This window comes from Mustela nivalis (genome assembly GCF_964662115.1).
Source record: "Mustela nivalis genome assembly, chromosome: 7".
Classification (NCBI taxonomy): Eukaryota; Metazoa; Chordata; class Mammalia; order Carnivora; family Mustelidae; genus Mustela; species Mustela nivalis.
The window spans coordinates 106,768,743-106,792,905 of NC_139026.1; the positions used below are offsets into that span (position 1 = coordinate 106,768,743).

The 24,163-nt window shown below is 47.7% G+C and overlaps 1 protein-coding gene across 10 annotated transcripts in view; it reads left to right on the forward strand.

Moving 5' to 3' along the window:
- The window catches only part of CRACR2A (calcium release activated channel regulator 2A), a 204,635-nt gene that overhangs the window by 176,527 nt on the left and 3,945 nt on the right, over window positions 1-24,163 (forward strand). For 7 of the 10 annotated variants that reach the window (XM_082737960.1, XM_082737962.1, XM_082737961.1 and 4 more), the window contains 5 exons: window positions 3,325-3,406; window positions 3,505-3,619; window positions 11,626-11,727; window positions 13,929-14,005; window positions 15,372-23,605. In XM_082737960.1, the coding sequence (XP_082594086.1) occupies window positions 3,325-3,406; window positions 3,505-3,619; window positions 11,626-11,727; window positions 13,929-14,005; window positions 15,372-15,456 (461 nt within the window). In that variant the 3' untranslated portion in view covers window positions 15,457-23,605. Of the gene's footprint in view, window positions 1-3,324; window positions 3,407-3,504; window positions 3,620-11,625; window positions 11,728-13,928; window positions 14,006-15,371; window positions 23,606-24,163 lie in introns of those variants that run through there. The other 3 variants (XR_014313624.1, XM_082737963.1, XM_082737956.1) reach the window with 3 other exon arrangements.

Genomic DNA, 24,163 nt, shown 5'->3' on the forward strand with positions numbered 1-24,163 from the left:
AATCAGGGGCCGTTTACATTTCCAAGCTGTACCCCTGTGCTGGAAGCCTCTGAAAAATGAAAAATCAGACTAATTTGCACTTCCCAGGAGACCAATTATGGAAACACCTACAATTTAGGAAGGGAAAAATATCAAAGATTCCAAATCAGGAATGCCCTTCATCACACTGCGCAGAACATGCTGGAACAGCAGCTGAAATTAGTCTCCCTGCCACACAACGTGCCTTGTTCTGGTACACATGTCAGTAACAGATGTCACACCAGCCACCAGAAAGATGCTCCCTTTAAAGAGACAGAGGAGCCACAGAATTCTGCTCTAGGGGGACAGAGCTGTCTCGCCCTAGCTTGGGGCTCCGGCCATCCACCCCCTGTCAGGAGCAACCCCACCAGCATAAACAGAGTCCTAAGAGAGACTCAGCAGTTCCCTAAATCTTTCCAGCCCCATCAAAAGGGATTTCAGGTTTCCCACTCCCTCATATGGACACTATCCCTCCTGGACTCTTGGCTTGAACACAATGTAAATGCTCTAATATGGCAGTGTGATTTGAGGTCCCTGCCCACCCCACCTTAGGACCAGTGGATTCCTTCAAAGGCAAGTGCTTGAGCCCCGTGGGTGTCCTGGAGATGTCAAATGATGGTTTCTGTAGAACACTGGAGCTCATTTTGTACGTGACAGGACTGATTAATAGAAGCTAACCCTCCCTAGAAACTGGGACTCCGAGTCCTGTGCTCCTTCCACTGCCCCACATTGGTTCACAAGCCCCTGCCCTCAGTCACAGGCCACCGCCCAAGAGGTTTCTTCCAAAAGTTTTTTCCTAACAGAATGCACTCCGCCCTTTTTGGCCACCAGTCTTTCTATCCCACTCCGCATCTCTGCAGAGAAATCCTGGAGTTTTTCTCTACCACAACTTTCAGCACCCTCCCCAAATCCCCCCACTCTAAATAATATCTCGAGCCTGTCTTCTCCAGAAGGGTTAATGTCAGTCTTGGAGTCCATCAGCCCAGCTATAACCCACACTATCCCCCAACAAGACACGACGCAATTCTCAGTGACGGGGACCCCTGACGTCCAACTGTTGTTCAGGAACCAGACAGATTGCAAGTTGGGCTTCTCTGCCGTGTGTTTCTTGAGTGCTACAGCTGAACTTCAAGATTATGAACCTCTGACCTAGCCCTCTACACCCTCCATCATCCCTCATTTGCAGATGAGGAGTGAAGACACCCCAAAATGACATAATGTCATCGAGGTCGCATAGCGAGTCAAGGCAAAACTGAGACTGGGACACACAGTGTGGGTTGCCCAGCTCCTGAAATGTTAGAACTGCCTGTGGTCTTAGAAAGCAGTTTATTCTAGGCTCTCTGGTCCTACGTCATTGTGTGTTGCCTGTGCTATTGGTCTTGGACTCCTTGTGTCTCCTGCCACCGCCCCCGGGCTCCCCCTTGGGCTTCTCGGTTTCCCGGGCCTCTCTGTCTGAAGTTACAGAGACAAGTACATCATGTACCCAGCTGGGAGTCCCAGCAAGCTCACTAGGGCACAGAAACCACTCTGCTCCTGGTAAGACAAGCTCCCTGTCCTCCAGCAAAGTATTTGGCCAGTGAGATAGAGCAAAATCATGACCACAGCCAAGACCCATGGGGCACCACCTGCCCCTCCGCCTGCCTGCCTTTCTGTTCAGGAGAGGGCTCTGTCCTGGGGGCTTTGGACCATCACCTGCTTCAGATCAGACCCTGAAGGTGTGTCAACAATGGTTGACTTTCTCCTGAGTTGTTATCAGAAAGGGGCGTCCGGGTGACTCAGTCGTTAAGTGTTTGCCTTCAGCTCAGGTCATGATCCCAGGGTTCTGGGTTTGAGCCCCACATTGGGCACTCTGATTGGCAGGAAGCCACTCCCCCTGCTTGTGTTCCCTCTCTTGCTGTGTCTCTCTCTGTCAAATAAATAAAATCTTTAAAAAGAGAAAAGGAAAGGAAAGGGAAAGAGAAGGAAAGGAAAGGAGGCAGCTCCTTCAGTCGCCCAGAGCACAGACTGGGAAAGCCTCCCAGATTCAGCACCGCTAGTCATAATCTGTTTTGTTGGGAGCTCTAAGCCCTGGGCTTTCTAGGTGAAATGAGGCTACCAGGTGTCTCTGGGTACAGGACACCGTTGCAAAAAGAATGGGCCTCAGAGCTGGGCTTGTAACTCGCTAATGCCTGTGAAGCAGAGGGCGTTCAGAGTCCCTGCTTCGGGACTTAGGTCTGACATTCTAGAAGTGGACGACTCTCACTCCCGCCTTCTTGCCACTCCTGGGCCCCTAGTGCCCTCGGCTTTGCCTGGAGACAGTTGCTGCGATGCCCTTTCCTATTTACTGCCTCTCTGTCATCTCTTTTGTTTCTGTGTCCAAGCTTCTATTGCTGTCCCTTACTGAGCCTTCCACAGCAATCTGTTAGGATGGCCCAACTCCTTCCCCTGGGTCTTTTTGAAGGTGGCAGGGGATGCCCTCTAGAACCCAGATCAGATACCATGAGGGAGCAAGACTTTTTGAAAAGTGCTAAACATTTGTGAACATTCTTACACGATGTAGGAAAGAGGAATGTGTTCTTAGAGAAACTGCATTAAAGTCCTTTTCTCTGAGGGCCACTGTGGGGTACAGACCTCGTCTCTCTGGTGCAGGACTCTGGGTAGGGTCGAGGCCACAGAGAGATGGTTTTGACTGGCCCAGTGGCTCGGATTAGGAGCTCAAAACCCATCTCAGGGGTGAATGCTGCTTTTGACTCCCTCCCTTGCCACTTCTCTTCTGACCCTCCGTCTACCTGCCACGGCTCCCTCACTCCTCCTATCCTTTGCTTTGGCTGATGGAAGTCTGAAAGTATGATCCATCCCCCAGGAATAATTGAACTTTGTTATGGGAACTTTGAAAAGGATTTTAGGGAGTAGCGGGAGAAAGAAATAGGAGGATGGTCTCTTCCTCCTTCATCTTTGCAATGAGGGAGTAAATTCATGAAAAATAACAAATATCTTCACCTTGGTGTATCATTTCTACATATGGGATCTCACTTGAGCCTTATTATAGAATCCCTAAAGAGGGTGTGAATTACATTGCAGCGAGGAAACTACAGTTCAGAGAGGTTAAGCGATTTGATCCACACCCCGCAGCCTGCTCAGAGGCAGAGACAGGACCAGCGCTCAGCTTCCGCACCTCCCCGTCCAGGTCCCCACATCCCCTCCCTGGGGGCGGGGGGCACCTGCTCAGGGTGGTTTGTCACCCCTGGCCTCACAGGCTTCTGGACATGCGGGGAGTCTGGGCATAGTTCTCTGATCTGGAAGTGATAGGCTACCTCTGCCTTGCAGGCATCGACTATCAGGTGAAAATGATGCACGTTGATGGCTCATACGTGGCCCTGCAGCTGTGGGACACGGCGGGACAGGAGAGGTGAGGAGCGCCCCTGACCCAACCCTGCCTCCTCCACCGCCCACCAAGGGGGCCGCCAGGATGCCTTGCCGCCCCTGACATGTGGCCCTCGGTGACAGGTACCGCTGCATCACCCAGCAGTTCTTCAGGAAGGCCGATGGCGTCGTCGTCATGTACGATGTCACCGCCAGACAGTCATTCCTGTCGGTCCGGCAGTGGCTGAGCAGCGTGGAGGTGAGCTGGTGACCTTCTAAAGCATTGACGCAGACTCCTGCCTCCCCCTTGTCCCCGCCATCTCCTGCCCGGCCCTCCACACTTCCAAAACCTGAGTCCAAACCCGCCTTCTCCAGCAACACACCGGTTCCCCTGTCCATATGGCCGTTCACTCAAGCCCAGCCCTCGGTACTGGGGTGAACGAGACTGACTCAGTCCCTGCCTTCACAGAAGTGGGGACTTGAGAAACAGATCACACCCTTGACTGTGTCATTACCGTCGCCATCAGTGCCTCGAGGGAAGGGGCTAGGATTGGGGAGGGGCGCAGAACGGCAAGAAGACAGTGTTTAAGCGGAGTCCCACCCGTGTTCTTCCCTCTCTCGGCCCTCTGTGTTGCTCTGGCTCCCGTGGGCCCAGCTATGACCAGCCCAGGAGGGGCTCCACACAGTGCATTGGGACCTCTGTCACAACCCTCAGCAAGAAGGGAGGCTGATCTACATACAATGTGAGTGCCCCCTGGCTCACCGAAAGGCCACCCTGGGCAGGGCCCACAGGCAACAGCCCTCTTCTTTGAATTCTAGATTAGCTGTAAAACTCAACTCCCTTGATTTATACTCGCAGGAAGTTGCTTTGCAAGTGTTTTGTACTTTCTGGCCACCTGCATGTTCTTCCTTGACCACCTAGATGCAGCCTTCTCAAAGCCAAGGCCAGGGTGGACAAGGCACATACTTATTTGAGAGGACCTCCGAGGAGTCTTTAACAAAACGATGAGCTAGGATGCCCCACCTCCTTCTACCTGCAGAATCCATGTGCTGCTCATGCATTTGTCTAAAGCACAGCCAGGCACTGTTCTAGGCTCTGGGAATGATAGCAGCAGGTAACAGACAAGGTTCCGGTCCTTGTGGAGTTTACCTTCATTCCTCTGTTCCAGCCCCGAAGACCTGGCATAGTCCTTACCTGCTTACCACACTGTTTAACACGGCTGTGAAGGACACCGTTGTCAGCCCAGCTCCCTGCCTCTGGGTCTCCTGAGAACTGACCCTGTGCCTTTGCCACACTGTGTAACAGGCACCTGGCATGGGGCCCCGCAGAACTAGTGCTCAACGGATGTGGGAGGCATGAATGGATATGGTATCCTTGGGTGGGCAGAATCCTGGAGTTGTTCATTTCTTCATCCTTTTGGCCCTAAGATCTGTGATTCCTCCCACCAAAATCTGTTTCTCTTGGAGTTTGGATTGGCTGGGCCATTCCTTTCTTCTGTGAATCCACATCCTTCTCATTTCCAGGAAAAAGAAGGAACAAGAGTGGAAACCAGATTCAAAGGTTTCTCTGAAATTCGCTTCATACAAATTATTTCTCAAAATGATGGTGCTTGAGGAACTTACAGTAGAGAAAATGGAAGTTTTGACATGTAGCGAATGGCTCCAGGCCAAGCTAACAAAGGAGGCAAATGGGATGGGTAATCTGGAAGCAATAGGACATGATTGTTGTTTTTTTTTTTTAATAGTGCGGCCCATTTATCTTCCTCACAGGAAACTAAGCCCCAGGAGTGACACTGGGGATTAGCTATCTGCTGGTTCTCAAACTTTCTTCTTGGGAACCCTGGGAACATAGAGACTCCCCCCAGGAACTGGGGAGAGCTGATTCCCCAGATCACTGAAAGCCCTTTCTGCTTTGCTCAATTTTCTCAACTGGAAGTCCAGGCCCAGTTTTGTTAGACAAGAGGGTTTCCCTGTGAGAAATTACTGATCTAAAACAGCCATCTCATTCTCAAAGGAAGACGTCGAGGCCGTGACCTCTGTACCACCCATTCTCTTCCCAGCTATGTACAGTGTTTTTAAGTTTTTTTTTTTTTTTTTAATTTATTTGACAGACAGAGATCCCAAGTAGGCAGAGAGGCAAGCAGAGAGAGAGGAGGAAGCAGGCTCCCTGCCGAGCAGTGTGCGTGATGCGAGGCTCGATCCCAGGACCCTGGGATCATGACCTGAGCCGAAGGCAGAGGCTTTAACCCACTGAGCCACCCAGGTGCCCCAGCCAGCTATGTACCCATTGTCCCCAGATAGCAACATCTTGAGACAGACTGGAGCAGGTAGAGGCAGTTTAAGTAGTCTGGGATGAATAGGGATGGAGAGAGGAGGCAAACTTACAGAACCATGCTCTTTGCCCTCAGTAGGGGCTGCTGCTTCTGAGGCCCTGGTTGTGCACCCAGAGCCCAGGATCTCGCTGGAGAGGTGGAATATCAGGTTGAATTTGGCAGCAGTAAGGCCAAGAAATCCCAGAGGGCCACCCCTGCAGCTGGAAGCACGAGCTTGGTCATTCTCCCGAAAACCGGGCCAAGCCCCGGATGTCCGGCGTGTTCCCAAGTGGGGTAGGGCTGAAAAACACTGTCAACATGTACCCAGCAAGAGACCTCAGGGAAACCCTAGTGTCTCGATGGCCCCCTGGGGAAGCCACATGGAAAGGCACTGAACCCAGAATTCTCCAGGTGAGGGTGGGACTTTTCTGTATCGTTTGGCCTTTAATGTTCCTTCTCAGGAGTAACAGCAGAAGGTTCGGGTAAACTCTAAATGGGGATGCCAAACCCGGACGGTCAGGATCACCTGGGGTGCTTTCAGACAAAACAGAGGCCAGGCCTTATCTCCTAAATAGAATGATTCAGGGCCTGGAAATACATTGAAGGGGAAGAAAAAGATAAAGAAAAAGATAAAAGCAGCCGTCCCTTGGGTGATTTGGCTTCTCAGCTGCCATGATCCAAGCCTGAAAAGTGCTTCTCGAAGTTTAATATGCACAGGAATCTCCTGGGTGCCTCGCTAAAATACAGAATCTGACTCCACGGGGACAAAACCTTAGTTAGGCCCCGAGGTTCTAACAAGTTCTCAGGGAGGCCCGCGCGGCAGGCCAGGCCAGGTACCACCCTTGGAGAAGTGAGGCTCTGAATCACTTGCAGAGATGTCTGCGTGCCTTCCCCCAAGACTCTCCTGCGTGTCCCCCAAGACTCTGCCGTGCATCCCCCACCTGGTCTGGCACGGGGGAGGTGTTGGGGTACCCGGTGCGGGGACCCAGCCCAGTGGCCCAAAGATTGGAGACAAGTGTGTGGGGGGGTGGGGGGCGGTTATGTGAACGTGTGAACAAGTGTCAGACAGTGGAGTGTGTGTTGAAGGTGCAGAGCAGTGGGATCGTGAATGCAATTATTCTCGAGATTCTTGAAAAGCTGAAGTCATTCTGCCTTGGCAACCAGCAATCAGGGGGGTCAGGTGACAGATTAAAACCTGACACCTCATTTGATCAGAGGGAACTGAAAATAATAAGTACTTTGTATTTGCGGAGCACCTTATTTTTCCATAGAACTCCAAGCACTTTGCGAACTCCCTCGCCCGGAGAAGGGGGGGGTGGAGGGGGAGCTTTAATAACAGGCTTCAGAACCTGAAGCCTTATTATTAAGTGAATGCTGGCCAGCTGTTCGCAGCGCCCCTTCCTCCCGCAACCTGAAAAGCAGTATAAGAAGAAAGGGCTTAAATTGCCACAGATTATACATGCCGAAGACTCACTCTTGGAAGAGGTTGTGCGGGGTGGGAACAGATGCTGGAGGTGGGGGTGGGGGGCGCTTTGGTCCCTGAAAAAGAAGTTCTTATCATCCCAGCTCCCAGGAAACTGGCCAGTCACCCATGACAGAGTGGAACGGAGGCTCTGAAAGGTTCCTCCTGACCCCCACATTCTTACAGCGCATGGCCTTTGATCCTCTGGGGGAGGGGGTCAGGATGGAGGAGGAGTAGGAACAGATGAAAGGACCCTAGAAGATCCTTCCAGTCCCCAAAGAACCCATATCCTTTCCCGTGAGAGAGAACTGACTAAGTAAGGCCTGTGCTGCTTTACGAAGTGGGAGAACACCCCCCCCATGGCTGGTCCCCTGCCCCCCCACCCTCGTTTTTCCTCCCCCTACGCAGCCCTACCTTGCCCCCAGGCCTTCTGTCGGTTTACATTCCCTATATACCTTATAGCAAATCAAAACAGGTAGCCATTCCAGCCACCTGGGTATCCCCAGCCCTCCCCTACCTCCTTCTCATCCCTGCTGGGGAGGACTGGTTTAATCTAGAGAAGAAACAGGTGGCACTCTCAATGTCCCATGTTTAGACCATAGGACCAACTGGACATCTGGAGACTTTGGGGCCTGGATCAGGGAAAATCAGATTTGGCACAAGCCTGAATGGGCTGGTATTTTCCTCAAACCCAGTTTGTAGGTCCCCAATGTCTGCAGTCCGGGCATGTTGAACTTCTTGTTTCAATCTTTTGGCACTCTGGTGGCCCTGTATTCTTAGGCCTGTAAGTCAAGGAAGTGGAAAATGACAGAAGTCATTAAGCCAATAGAATCTGCATCTCCAAACTGGAAAAAAAAGGGGGTGGGGAGATTAATTTAATGCAGCCTCTTGTTTTATAGATGAAAAGGCCTGAGATCCAGAGAGAGGAAGTGACTTCTCCAAAAGTACCCCCAGCTTGCCAGACACCCAGCCAGAGCTAGAATCTAGGGCCCTGCCACTTCATTATGCTGCATTATCATTATGTGACAAGAGAGTCACATGGTCTGTGGTTGAAATCTGCTTCTAAAAAATAGGTGTTCATTTTTCTTTTCCATCCTTCCCACTTCGCCTCAAAGCACAATGCTCCGTTATAGCTCAAAGGGGCCAGGCCCCCTCTCCTCTCCCTTCATGGGCCACGAGCTAATTCTCGAATGAGAATCTCTGTCATTGGTGGCCATGTTCAGCACAGAGCAAAAAATAGCAGTTTGATTTTTTCCCCCATGTTCCAAGTTGAGCTTGAAGTGCTGGCAGTTTAAAACGACTACACAAATAAATCTTGTTTTGACTCATAGTCCAGGGGGTGGATAAATATGGAAACCCCCAAGATATAATTTTGCAGTCATTTTTTTCTTAGCATAACTACATGCTTTAATGTGCTGAGAAATTTTTTTGTTCTGGCTCCAGGGAACTAGCAGCACTATCCTGGCTAAGTGCTTTTTCTTGCCTCCCAGCAATTGGATATTAACACACGCACGCACACATGCACACACACACAGACACACACTACAGCCAAGCAAACCCAACAGCTGCACGTTCTGAGCTGAATGCCAGTCCTCGGCTCCAAGTTGACAGCTCATGTTATTTAAAGTCAGAGGTGGGTAATCTTGTGAATTTCAACACGTCTGTCTTCCAACAAGCTCAAGTTCAAAGAAAGGCAACTCAGACAGTTGGAGGTATGGAGAGGCTTCTGCACCAGGTGTCAGCGATAGGAACCTGCTGCATAGGTCCATCTCATAGCTCACTGAATAGAGTCTTTGAAAAGGGGTGGGTTCCCCCTCACCACAGAGGTTGTGTGTCCAGCTAAACAACTTCGATTCCTTCTCTCTGCCCTGCCATGCCAATGGCATCTATAGAAATGTCACCAGAGGTGGGATGGACCTTCAACAGGAGGTTGGACCTTCAACCCTAACCCCAACCCTTTGGACTTTAAACTTGGAACAGGAAACGTTGCTTCATCTGGTGGGTCAGATCGAGCCTCAACAACTAGCTGGGTACGTGAAAAGCATAAGGTTTGGGCAGAGAGCTGAAGACTTGAGTTTCAAGTCAGAGAGGACCTCGAGACATCTATCCCAGCCCCCATCCTCCCCCTGGCCTTGTATCAAAGCCTGTTGTTGGTCCCTGGTGATGAAGACTGACCCCCAGGATGGATAGCACTCTCTGGCCTTGTGCGTGTGCCTACTTATTTTTGCCATCTCTTTGGAGATAGGCCTAATTCTTCATCAGTGGTGGGCCAGGGCCTGTGGAGGGGGAAGCCAGTTGTCCACAGTATTCGCATTAGAGAGGAACAATGAGGAAAAACAGAAGCCACAACTCTAGCTAGGGATTGGGGTGGAGTGGGGAGAGAGGTAGCTTTTTTCCACTCCTTCTAAGGTGTTTTATCTTTATATCCAGGCATTGCTTTAAAAAAGAAGACTGCCCCCGCTTTCCCTCAGAGGCACCCCTGTGTTTGTGGGTGCTCAGGGCTCAGATGCTGGGCTTGTCATTCTTCCCTATCTGATCCCATGTGGCCATTTGGCACCCACCACCACCTTGGCCAGCGAGGAGACTGAAACCATCACTCATTCTAAAATACCTGTATCCGGGTTCGAATTCTGCCTGGGGATTTCAAGTCCGATGCTCATATTTTCAGAGTTTCCATGTCAAGAAATCCCACAAGCCTTAGTCATCCCTCACACATAAATCTACAAATAACTCTCATGTGCTCTACAACAGCAAGCCTTTTGGCCCATTTCCCTGCTTCCTCCTCTTTTTTTCCTTTTCTCTGAAAAAGTCCTCGCACAAGTTTCTGCGGCACCACACAGTCCGAAAATGAGGCTATTCCCATTCCCCAACACTCTGGTAATAGGGAGCCACAGCAGGTCTCCATGCCAGAAGTCATTTCTCATTTGCAGATACTTGGAACAGAGTGTGATCCACTTAGCGCCTCAACTACAGTGTACATAATCTGATCTATTTCTGATGGGTTGGAAGACGCATTCCAAATCAGGCAGCGCCTTTGCGCCATCATCACCCACAAGAGTTACCATCTGACCATGGGTAAATGGAGATACCACTTTGAGAGGGTTCTAGTTAATAAGACACTAAATAGCAGAGAGTTCCCTGGAAATCAGAATTTAGAGAAAACCGTTGGAGAATCATGAACCTGTATACTGTAGGGTCCTCATAACTCAGAAGACTTTGCTGTTGTTCTGTCGGATTCTCTGAGTCTTAACATTCTCATGGAGGAAATGAGAATTTTTTTTTTCCCACTACAGAACTGCAGTAAAAAGGAACGTGTACATTGAAGAGCCGTGGAGGCCTAATTTCAAATCTAATTGCATTCAAACTTAAAACACGCACCCCTCTCAGATGGACGTGGGACATTTATTTGAAGTGATGCGATCTAGTGGTTAAACTCTTGGCAAAACTATAAGCGGCTGTCGGCTTCTGCCATCCCCCAACCCTCTATTCAGTAAAACATTTTAACTACAATAAATAACTATTGGTTACCAAATTATTATTAAAAGCCCCTAATTAAATATCTCGCTAAGTAAAAATAAACTGCTTACATGTGAATATTACCATATTAACTCACTTAATAGCTGTGCGCTGTGGGCCCTTTGTTTGCCCTCCTGAGAGGCGCATGAAGTACACACATTTCACAAGGGAGGACACCCCAGGATGCAGGACTCCAGGGAGCAGGCCCGTGGCTGGTGTACCACGGTCACCGGAGGAGTAAAGAAAGTTGACACTGTGAATACACCTGTTACTTGTTACACTTCTGTTCCTCCAGAAGTGGAGTTTCTAGGGCACTGAGCTCTTCCCACGCGGGTTTCTGTCCAACCCCCCGTTGCCGGGGGTCTCTACTGCCCTGCACGGTCATCTCAGATTCCATACACAACAATCATAGACTGGGTGCTGGGGACCCAGTACCATGAATCAGAATTGGACCCAACCTTCAGGGAGCTTATGTGCCCAGTATAGGGCCCCAGTATAAGCAGCCCCTAGAACTGCTCCGAACCACGTTGTCTTAATTCCTTTGCTTCATTCTGGTTCATTTTGGCTAAGTCTGGTCACTTAGGAATGTTTTCAGGGATGCTGTCACCCCTGGAAAGGGACACATAGTTCACCCGTGTCTGCTGTCCCCTCATCCTGTTATCCACAGCACAGCTGGGGAGCCTGCATGTCCCACCCAGCAGCGATGAGGGGCGGGGGGGGAGTCACTGTACAGCTCAGTCTGGGGGGCACCGGGAGGCAGGCCTGAGGCACCTTGCAGAAGCTTTGTAAACTGAGGCTATCGGAGAAGGTGACGTTCCATTTCCGCTTTTGGGATGACCCTATTCTTGCCTGGTCTATTGGGGCAGCAGGGGACTCTCAAGCCAGACTGTAACTTTCCCACCAGCATTTTAAGCCTGCCCTTCTGGGGTTTCCTTATGGATGCTTCTCTCATTTAGGGGATTATCTGTTCTGCAGGAAGCTGTGGGAGACTATATTCCTGTTCTTCTGCTGGGCAATAAAATTGACAATGAGAAAGAGCGGGAAGTTCCACAAGGCCTCGGAGAGCGGCTTGCCAAGGTAAAGAGCAAACGTTTCTGACTCTCTGGACAGGGTGGGACCCTGAGGGCAGTCAGGCCTGTCCCCAAGAACCTGGGAAGGAACTTTCTCTGGAAGCCCCCTGGGAAGGAAGCAAGCGGGCAGGGTTGGTGTCCTGGCGTCATGGGAGTGGCCCATGTCCTGCACACGTGGTACTTTCTGTAAAAGCCACGCACTGCAAGATAGAGTTGGCAGGGACTAGGGTAGGGGGAGTTTTCCCAGACTCTCTTCCTTGGGACTCAGAATGATAAATTGTTAGATAGTAATAGGTTACTTACTTAAATCCCCTATCTGATACTCAAATCCGTTCTTTTGCATTTCTACTTGATCACCTCCAGGGATGAAACACTCGCTATCTGTAAGACAGCTTGTTCTTCTTTGAACAGCTCTGTTAGAGGCTTATCCATTCTATCAAGATTGAGCCCCGAGCTGTGAACTTGAGATAAACTCAGAGCATGCACTCGAAAACACAGCATTAAAATATAAGCATCAGCCCTCTTGCCCAAGCTGGGGACCTATAAGGCTCAATGGAAATCAGGCAGCAAACGGTGCTCGTTCCTTAGCTGTCTCTCCTGCCTCCGAATGGTTTTCAGGAAACTCTATGTCTGAGAAAATGGGGGATTCCAAACTTTTTAGTGTGCTTGCTCTAAACAGGGACTCACGGCCCCTGAGGCTAGGCAAACAGGCACAGAGGCTAAGGGTCAAGGAAAAAAAGGAGGAAGAAGGGTGACCAGGTAGTTAGCTGCCTGTCTGCCCTCCCTGACCCCCAGTACTGAAATTCGAAAGAACTCTGCCTACGGATTTCTCATGTCTCATCTGGCAGAAAACTCTGACCAGAACTGATGGGGAACTGGTCTTCATTTACCTTGCTTGAATGAATTTTCAGATGTTTCACCAAAGTAGTATTAATATGTTTGATTATAGGGTGCTGTCCCAGGCCCACGGACAGTGACACAGTATAGACATCTGCTGTGTCTCTGAGACTCAGAATCTCTGCATCCCAAAATACATCTGGATCCAAAGATTTTGATTAATGAACAGCAGGCTTGTGTTTTTATCACCCCATTTCTTCCCTTTTGTCTCTTTTTGGTCAGTTGAAAGCAATCAAACAAACAAAAACGAGGCTCTGAGCCGCTAGTATTGATCCAGTTTCTCACAGGTGTCCTCACTGGTGGAGTCAGGAAGCCAGCTGCAAGGCAAAGCTTGTCTTCGAATTCTAGATCTTGTGAAGTCTCCCTCCCCCCATCATGAAGGTTTTATTCTTCCGAAGACTATACCAGAGTCAGGCTCCAACAGCAGTGCCTACGGGGGCTGGATGAAGAGAACCAAGGATGGAGCAGGGGTCCCTGGGGTAGCGATTCAGGAAAGCTGAGCTGGGAGCCGGTGTCCCAGTGTCCGTAGAGTCCCCTGATCTGCAAACCTCAGCAGAAGTGTCCTCCCTCAGCTGCCTGCATCCCCACAGGACATCAGCCTCCCTGCCATTAGCACTGTCCCGACCGAGGAAGCAGGAAATCTACTAACAGGATTGATAAATGGGCATAATGATGAGCCTTGGCCAAGAGCCCCCACTGTGCAGGCAGGATGGACTCTGCCTACTGAGGTGATGGACAGTTGTCCTGTGGCACCAACGCTGGCAGCCTAGGCAGCTGGAATATTCATTAACTGGTGTGAAGGAGATTTTCTACTGGAGTGCCTTAGGGACACCTGCCCCAGGGCCAGCGTCCTGCGAAAAGCCCCGCCATTAGCTACATAAGTCACTGAATGAACAGACCCTGTCTGTACTGTGCCCTTGGTTTCCCTGCCTGTGCAGTGGGAAGAACGTGGCCCATCCCAGCCTTCGTATCTTTGCCTGCATCACAGGCTGGTGTGAAAAGGAAACAAGCATGTACATACCTGAGAGCAATTATGGGAACGTGTAAAGCACTAAGGTGGCACGCTGTTTTGTGATTTACAATTGTTATAGCTCACCTGGGAGATGGTTACAGAACTTGCCTTAGGGAGCCTAGGGCATCAAGGGGAATCAACCTTCTTATACAGAGGGGGGATGGGGAGAGGAATGAAGAGGGTCTTCGAGGGGAAGTGAGGGATGCGGAGAGATGCAGACAGGCTGTTTTCCCATCTCCCATGGTTCCGTCGAGCTCCCCCAGCACTCTGTTTCTGTCTCCTCTGCTTTATGATTCCAGGAGAACAATCTGATCTTCTATGAATGCAGTGCCTATTCCGGTCACAACACCAAAGAGTCCCTGCTCCATCTAGCCAGGTACAGAGGTGTATCCCCGCAGACGTGGTCTGGTGGGAAGCACCCGCGTTCACCTCTGTGCAGACCCTACGCCCCCGCCCTCTGTCTTCTGGAGCCTTCTGGGTAAAGGGGCTGGAGGCCTAGGCTTTTGTGTGGGGTTCCGGGACAGCCCTCTGAAATACAATAGGGACAAAAAGGAAACGCTCCCCTGCCTCTCACCCCCACTGCTGCCTTCTTCTGCAGCTTAAAAGCTGCCTTTTCCCCAGGGATCTTCTTTTAAAATGCAAATCCTTCTGGGAAAGGTCACATCACAGGTCCCTGAACACTGGCCAGTATCTTAGCAGGGAATTGTTGGCATCCAGCTGGGAATAACAACAGTTACAATACAGACTCTAGGGGAGAGGGCAGAAGCCCGGGAGGGAGGCGCTGTTTGGGAGGAACTAGAGGCACCAAGGGGACAGTCTTAAAGGGTTAGTTCCACCTAAAGACTGTTTTCGTAAGCCTCTCCCTACACCAAAATTTTAAAAATCCCAAAAATCCCATAGAAGAAGGCCCTATTCTCAATACTTGGACATTCACTCATTTATTCACTTATTTATAGGCATTCATTTCATTCCATCTACCCACCCACCCACCCATCCATCCATCCATCCATCCAGTCACCTACCCATCTATCTAGAACCACTTTATCTATGCATTGGAGAGGCTGTGGAGTCATGGAATACCCTGTAGGCTTTTCTCTGACACTGATTCGTAGGCCAAGTCTAACTTAGGAACATTCATCAGAGCATCCCTGCTGACTCAGGTTGTTGTAAATATCCAGAGAGATGCTAAAGGTGAAAACACATTGAGGCTATCAAGCAGGGATAAGATCCTTCGCACTATTTTTAATCCTTCACCTCCTACATTTAATCTGGAACTGTAGCGACATGGGACAGAACTCCTATAGGGTTAATAACGCAAAAGTATACTTTTTGAGTCTCCACTGTGTGCCAGGTACTAGATAGGCTACAGAGACACAGAGACAAAACATACAGTCCTGGCTTCAAGCGGATTTCTCACCTGAGGGAGCCACCCTCAGAAGGGTGAAAGCACCTTCTGATGCAGGGTGATGGGTTTATAATAGAGAAATGGCTAGAATGCTGTCAGGGACACTTACACCACCTGGAGAATCAGGTGAGGCTTCTTGGAAGAGGTGTCACGAAAGATCCATATTGCCTAAACGTTGTCTTTACAAATTATGGTTACATACCTGTACTTCCCAGAGGGACACTTTGAATTCTCTGATGCTCTGGTGAGGCTGAGTTCCTTCCTTATCATCCAAATGGCCTGTAACCCCAGGACCTAGTGCTCTCCACTACTGATGTTATACCTTCCCCTCTCCCAGGATCCTCAAGAAACAAGAAGATACAGCCAGGGAGGACACAATACAAGTTGATCGCCCTGCCAAAAAGAAATCTTGCTGTGGCTGATAAGAGTCCTCCCAGCCCTGCTCCATGTGGACATGAGGTCACAGGACTTACCCTGATTCCTGCACATGGGCTCCTGCTTGGATGCTGCCACCACAGCCTGCCTAAGCCCTTGTTTCTGTCAGCGACTTGCCTCCACCAACAGGAGGGGAAGCACATCCAGCCAGGAAAGCTGCTCCTGGAGCATTTTGGAATCTTCTTTATCTTCTCTCTCTAGACCCAGGTGCCCATTTCCCACCCCTTCCCCCAGCTTAGTTTTGTGGGGAAAAGAAACAGATGGGCTTTTCCAGAAAAATCACCACATGCCTTCCCCACCTCCCTTCTGCTCCCCTTGCCCTTAGGAAATGCAGCACCGTGGTTGTCATGGCAACCACGAAGGGCAGACTTGCTGCTTCCTGTAGGCCAAAGACACAGGACCAGGGCGGTGGGTCTTCCTTTGGCTCCTGTTCTCTGGATATCAATGGGATGCTCTTGGCATATGCTTCATAGACCTCGAGATGGCCACGTGGTGTTGAGAAAAGCATCCACATTCTATTGCACACCCCACCCGCAGGGATCCTGCTCCTTGCTGGGCTGCAGAACCCCGTGTCTCAGCAGCCACCATGCCTCCTGTATTTGTCCCCTCGCAGTCTCTGGAACATGCCTTATGAGAAACCCACACCCTTTCCTCTCAACCCCCCACCCACAGCCCTGACTCCAAGGTGGACTGTGGGTGATAAATGTGTGCCTGGGGTGAGTGAGTGGGCTTAGTTCCTACTTAACTTTGACTAAGAGATGAGAAGAAAACGAGGGGAAAAACCCATCTGCTGCTAAACAGAGCGACCATTTCTGGTGTATAAATAAGGTATATATAGCTCTGTAAAAGCCATTTTCCAATGTTTCTCAAAATAGCTCTTCGAAAAATTGTACATGATGATTAATGGGGTAGATTGACATGCAGGCAGTGAGGCCCGGCACTGGGTCCATAGTTACCGACTTCATTTTATTTTATTATTTTATTTCCAGAAGACTATATTTAAAAAAAGAAAGTGTGGCCATGTTGTGGACATATAGCTGGTGTTTCAGAAGTGAGCAGAGTGTAGCTGCAGACTTCAGCATCCCTGGGATGTTGCATTAGGAGCATGATCTGGGCCCGTATGTGGTCCCTTCATCTGGGTGGTGATGAGTTCCCAGCCCCAGCTGGGCTCCAGCATCCCTGGCGGGCCGTCAGGGGGGCTGGCGAGGGGAGGGCATTCTTGGCTTGGGTGGGGGCCTGGATGAAAAGATCATAAAGCTCACCGCCCCCTACCACTCATGTGCTGCAGGCCCAGCCCTACAGGAAAGTGAGTGGTGTCCATACCTAAGTGGCACAACATAGGAAGGGAGAGAAGCACAAAGTGTCCACAGGCCTCCAAGAAGATTCAAGACAACGGTATACAGCCAGCTTGGTAGTAGAGTGTCTGCTGGTCAGAGTTCCTAAGGGTGTTCCCTGTAGCCTCCTCCCCAGACTCCTAGAAGTGTCAGAGTTCCATGGGTCACCAGGCAAATGCCTACCTCCTTTTCTCAGGCTTTTCTTACCGTCATTTGGTGCTTGGAGGCACCAGGGAGCCCATGGATGGTACAACACAAAAGCCAGCACTGAGCCCCAGGAGGTGCCTCATGATCTTGGGGGAAGGCAGCTCCCTGTCTGATCGACCATCTCATCTGTAAAATGAATGCTGGGCTCTTTGATGGTTCTGGTTCTTCTTGTTCAGGGTCCTTGTGATGATAGCTTCGTCTTCTAACTTAGGCTAGCCTTGCCTTCAGTCCAAATTTGAAGGGAACTCATAGGAAACTCCTTTCTCTAAGAAAGGACCATGGCAATTGTCTCATTCGTGGGATGCAGGGGGTGATGGGTCACCCAGAAGTGGCCCTCCAGCATCTGTGTGGGTGTGTGTTGCTATGTGAATATGTGTTGTTGAGCAGGGCGGGGGCAGATAGAAGGTAAGGATCACCATAAAGAAAGTAAACTGAATCTCCTGCTTCTGAAAACAAAAAAGCAGAGATGACAGTTGGAACTTATGGGGCAAGTTGGCTATACCTGGAGTTTCCCAAGCCCGCAGATGCCTTTATACCCTATACCAAGTCCCTGGCTTGGGGCTACATTTTTCCATTTAGGAGAAGAGCATTCAGGATTTAGAACAGGGTGGAGTGATCCTAGTGCCTGACCCCACAGCCCACAAAACCTCAAAAGTCCAGGCAGAGAAGAGAGGGCAGCGAGGGTCTTTAGGCCCCTGCTGCTTTCTTCTCTAACCCCACTTGAAACAAGTATGGAGGATGGGACCTCAGAGAGCCTCTGAGAAGTTCTGTGTGCCAAGGTCAGAGCCTCCCCTTCTCTCCAAATTCCCCATAAGCTATCAAGGTGATCCAAGTCACCCCCGTGACTGTGAGCCTGTCCCAGGGCCTGGCAGAGTGCTGTCAGAGAAACCTCTGGCTCCAAACCATTTACATAGCTGTAATGACCTTGAAGTCACCTGGCCAGGGTTCCTGTTCATCTGTAGATTGGAGGTTTCAATGTCTACCTCACACGGACACTTTAAATATTAAATGAGGCAATGAATGTGAAATACTTAGCACAGTGCCCAGTACACATAGGTGCTAACAGGTAGGGGCTACCTTTGTTGTCAACATTGAGTCACTGCCCAGACCACTAACCTCGCCCTAATTTCAGATTGAGAACCAGCTAACACTTACTAAGACCTATAAGTGGGTGTTCTCATAAACACTACCTTATTTGAGTACTCAATTGCTGAACCCATTTCCTTGGCATATGAGCTTGTTTCTGGCATTGCTCTTAGCTCTGCTCTCCTTTGTTCCTGTGGGTTTCCTGGTTTTCCAGTCAGTACCGTATCTCATAGTGTATGTGGTCTGCTTCCGCATAATCTAATTCACTCTGCTCCCTGCCTGTGGTTCTCCAGGACACAGACAGCACCTGAGACCTACTGTTAGGGTATTTACCTAAGAATGACCTCTGCTCGCCACCAGCGTTGGCTCCACATTTTCTTCCCTATTCTGACTCCTTTCACTTCTTCTGTCATTTGTGGCTGCCCTCAGCCCTGAGTTGCCAAACCAGGGGCTTCAGCACCGAACCAAAACTCTGGTTGTTTTTTGTGATATTTGTTTTTAGATATATTTATTTATTTTACAGCACAAGAGAGAAAGAGCAAGCGTGCACAGGGTGGAGGGGCAGAAGGAGAAGGAAAGGGAAACTCAAGCAGACTCCTTGATGAGCCATATGTGGGGCTCGATCTCATGACCTGAGATCATGACTGGAGCCAACACTGAGAATCAGATGCTTTAACCGACTGAGCCACCCAGATGCCCTGCCCCAGTTGTTTTGCTATTTGTCTACCATTTATTTGCTTGATGGTCTTTTGGGGGTCTTCTCTGTTCCTCTGTAATATATTAGCTTTCTTCCACCTCTCTCCATCTGATACTCTTTGTCTTTCCTTAACACTTCAACCCAGTCTTGGACTCCACTCTTCCCTACTCTACCCCTTGAGCCCATTCCAGGTCACACCTATACGTTCTATCAAAAATAGCTCAACCCTTTGTCCTGTCACAGGACAATGCTCTAAAGGATCTTAAACCAATTTCAGCTAAAGTACTAATGCAAATGGTGGCTTAAGGGCCATATGTATACTTTAAGAAAGAACTTTAAAGGAGGCAAAATGCTAGCTCAAGGGAATAAATCCTAGTGGTCATGGGGTTCAAGTATTTAGGACAGAGCTGCCTTCTCCTAAAGTGGTTTGCTTCAAGGATTTTGGGACTCTATTTCTGGGTTCATATATGTTTATAATTGTTATGTCTTCTTTATGAATTGACCCTTTATCATTATAAGGTGTCCTTCTTGCTTTTGGTAACAATTTTTGTCTTACAGTCTATTTTGTCTGATATTAGTAGAGACACTCCAGCTCTCTTTTGGTTGCTGTTGCTATAACCTTCTCTATTTTTGTACTTTCTCCCTATTTATGCTTTTGAATCTAAACTGAATCTCTTGTAGACAACATATAGTATGATCATGTCTTTTAATATATTCTTCCAATCTCTGCCCTTTCACTAGGAAGTTTACTCTGTTTACATTTAATATATTGGGTAAAGTAAGATTTATGCCTGCCATTCTGCTATATCTTTTCTGTATTTCGTATGTCTTTTTGTTCTTCTGCTTCTCCATTACTGCCTTCTTTTGTTAGTTATTTTCTAATGTATTATTTTAATTATCTTCTTGTTTCATTTAGTATTTTTTAAATTTATTTTCTTGGTTGGTGCCCTGAAAGTAACCATTAATATCTCAGTTTATAACAATCTAGTTTGGATTAATACCAACTTAAATTCAATACCACACAAAACTTTGCTCCTGTATAGTTCCATTCCCCTCTCCTGTATGTTTATATTGTCACAAGTTACATCTTTATACATTTTTTCCCACCAACATAGATTTATTTTTATTGCTTCTATGCAGTTCTCTTTTAAATCAGATTTAAAAAGAAGTTACAAAAAATGCATTCATACTATTTTCTATATTTAATTATGTAATTACTTTTGCCAGTGCTTTTTATTTCTTCATGTTATTCAAGTAACTAACTAGGGTCTTTCTCTTCACTAGTATTACTTCACTAGTTTTACTGCTAAAGACCACTGCTCTCAGTTTCATTTAGATGAAAATGTCTTGATTTATCCTTCAGTTTTGAAAGATAGTTTTGTCAGATATTGAACTTTTGCCTGACGGGGTTATTTTCCCCTTGCTACTTTGAATATACCATCCGCTGTTTCTGGCCCCATGGTTTCTGATGAGAAAGTAGCTCTTAATCTTATTGAGGTTCTTTTGTATGTGATGACTTGCTTCTGTCTTGCTGCTTTCAAAATTCTTTGTCTTTGTCTTTCAACAGTTTGATTTTGATGTGTCTAGCTATAGATCTCTTAGAGTTTATCCTACTTGGAGTTTGTTGAGCTTCTTGGATGGGTAGATTGATGGCTTTCATCAAATTCAGGGAGGTTTTAGTCATTATTTCCTTAAATATTCTTTATATCCCTTTCTCCCTCTCCTTTCCTTCTAGAACTCCTGGGATGCATATGTTGATATGCTTGATGGTTTTCTGGGGTTTTGTTCACTTTCCTTCTTTATTTTTTGTGTTCCCCAGACTAGATAATCTCAACAGCCCTATCTTTAAGTTCAGTGATTTTTTTCTTCTGCCTGCTCAAATATGCTATTGGGAATTTCTAGTGAAATTTTCATTTCCATTATTGTATTTTCAACTCCAAAATTTCTGTTTGGTCCCTTTTATAATTTTTATATCTTTATTGATTCTCTGTATTTGGTGGGACCTTATTCTCAGATTTTCCTTTAGGTCTTTGAACATATTTAACATAGCGGGTTTAAAGTTTCAAAAACCTCACTTTCCTAGCCATCTCTACTGTGCACAAAACAAGTTCTACTTGCCAGTTCTTGCTTCCTTCCTCACACTTCACACAACATTTCCAGGATTTGTCTCGTGCCTTAGCTCCACTTCTAACCTCCTCCCTAAAGCCTTTCCTATCTTCTGGATTGGAGGAGGGATATGAAACTCAGAAATCTTTCAGGTCTGAGAACTGTCCCCTCTACCTTGAGCTTCTGGATGTCCTGCTGCAGACGAGCTGCCCAAGAAAATATCCATCTCTTTGAGGAAGTGAAAGAAGGCCAGAAACCCTCAGGCAGTGTTGCCTTTCCTGCCAGGAAGCCAGACATTTTACAAAGTTTCACTCAGAAGGGATAGGTGGGAGAATACTACAGATCATAAGTATTTAATTACTTCAAAATAATGAAATTACAGTATGCAAACATACAGAAACAAATATTTAAGTAACTTCTTGCTGACTGGGCTTACGAGCACTGTCACCTCTCCTCCTATTATCTGGGGGAAAAGAAATTGACTGCACAAATCCCAACAAAGTTCAGTCAAAATCTATAAGATTTTACCCTTTATTTGTTATTTCTTCCCTTCTTTCCTTGGGGGTGTGTGTGTCAGAGTGAAGGGTAAGGATGATGATGGTTAACATGATGTAGGATCTTTCAAAAGCTCCCCCACTTCCTTCCTCCATTAATGTCCCTATTAATAAATATGTTAATTACAAACAGTAACAGTAACAAAGAACATCATAACTCCAACTTTCACACAATTCAGTGGAGCCAGTTTCAGTAAAGTGTCCTACTTAGGAAGAAACTTCCTGGAAATGATGGGGGTTGGGAAACCATATGGTGCTTGGCTGAGGACCTGAACTCAATGTAGAAACTGAGAAGCACTTGTTCATTAATGAGGTTGTGTTCATTTATCATCCTGGGGCAGGACTGAGTCAAGTCCAAGAACAGACGCCTCTGTCAGGGCTGGAACTTCAACACTTTGGCTCTGATTAGGAAGTGGTACTTGCAGGCTCTTGACATACCACCAGGAGACTCTCCACCCAGAAAATGAGGACACTTAGGGCCAGTGAGGCATGTGCCATCATAATGAATTATGACTGGATCCATCTGACCTATAAAAGTAAATACTACCCATAAAAACCCTGCACTACTAAGCAAAAATGTCCAAAGAACATGGACAGAAGGAATGGGATTTTTTTTTTTTTAACTTGGAATCAAAACATGTACAGCTCAAGGAGCCTCCTAATGAATTTGAGTAAGATTACTATGGAAGTAGAATTTATTGAGTATGTGCAGCACCAGGTCAAGGACAGAGTGTCAGGGTATATGATTTAACATCCAGTGTATAGGCTCCCCAAGGCCATTCTGTAATGGTGTTGTATTGTGCTTATTTATACACAGTGCCCACAGGGCTGTAATGAGTGAAATGCACTGGACTGAACTCCCGAGGGCAGGAGCATTCATCTCTGCCTCATGCTTAGTACAGTGTCTGACAAACAATGGTTGCCTTATAGAAGCAGTTGAGAACAGAGCATCATTTCTCAAGAACAAGGCCCACCACTTGGTAAGCAGTCCACTGGAGCCCCAGTTCCCAGAGGCTAGATGGCTGGGCTTCTGGGGTCCGGTAGACCCATGGGGTTGCCTCACTGGTTCAAAATGAGCTGTACAGTGACATTAAAACAGAGTGCTGAGAAGCATTCCAGCTGCTGTGATTCAATTGCATTTCAGACAGTGTGATGCCCATCAAAGCATTCCATCTCATCACCCCAGCAGCCTCCCCAGCTGTTGCTAGTAGCAATCCATTACCCTCAGGGGGCTCAACAACTTAATTTGACTTAGGCTCCATGCTTCTGTGCATAAAAGATGCTTCCCTGCCTGGTTTTCTTCCTTTCTGGTATGGAACTGACCAACTTTACCCAGGCTGTGCCTCTCCCAGATGTTTTCTCTAATCCCTAACGATCTGCTCAGAATAAGAACATGAACACAGTTGTGTGACCTTAGGCAAAACCTGGAACTTCTTGGTGCTCTGAGCCCTAGCTTCCAAATCCATAAAATAGTGTTCTCTGCCCTACTGTCTGCTAGTGTGAAGGTCAAACAAGAACTCTGGGGAAGGATTAAGTCAACTGAAAACCTGTAGACAAATGTCAGCTATTACATCATCTGTCTCTCTGTGCAAAAGACATAAAAACAGAATAAGCAAGAAAGAAAGCTCCACACTTTTGGTAACCAGGAGAAGCTGGGGCCTCAGGGGAGAGCATCTCCCATTTCTCTGGGCTAGCAGAATAAGGAAAACTTGCATTCCTTCAGGCTACAGAATTCTGTCTAAGAATGCTTTGTATCTTTCCACTCTGCCTTAAAATGGGACAGGAACACAGCGTCGCAGGCTACAGGGTTCTCACTGGCATGGTTCTGGTCTCATTCAGTTTTCTATTTACATCATAAATGCTAGGTGTGTAGATTTGTTGCCCAGTCCAGACTTCAGATAGTGCACTAATTGACCCACTTTACACATATGGTTTATAGACTCTTTCATTTTGGGATGATGAAAACCTCTGGAGTTGGAGGGGAATGATGGTTCCATGCGATATTGTGACTGTACTCAATGTCACTGTACAGTAATAAATGGTTAAGACTGCAAATTTTATGTTTTGTATACTTTACCATAATACATTTTTTTTTCAGAAAACACTTTTACAAGCAATTATGTTCCATGAATGACTATAGGACTGATTCTCTCTTCAGTGCCCAACAATGAGGGTTTTATCAGAGATAAGGGAGCAAGAAAGGAAGACAAGCTTACTTAACACCCTTGATGCTTCAGTGTACTCAAGGAGAAGAAATACCTAGAAACCCACAAGTATACAGTAGCATTTCATAAAAATGCCGTGACCACGATCCCCCGGATCCCTTTCCCTTAAGGGTCTCCACCAGCTCCACCCCACCCTGGATTCTGCTGACACTTCTGCCCCTGCTCACCCTTCTTCTCTTTAGGAATTTGGCTCCATTCCTTGTAGATAAGCTCCTGGAGAAAGGACTTCCATATCTTCTGTGCCAACAGGACAGGCTAACGTGGTCCCGGAGTGTGGACTCAATAAGAATGTGTTGAATGACACAAAAAATGAATGGCAAAAGCCTTTTATTATTCCTGAAATTTTGTTGCGTTGACTACAGTGGGAAACACACTCATTAGCATCCAGAAATACTTTGGTTTAGCAAGATTGATGCAGTAATCCTTTATAGTAAGGACACTAGGAACTAGCGTAAGAGAACTGAAGTAGGAGAGAACCCGAATAC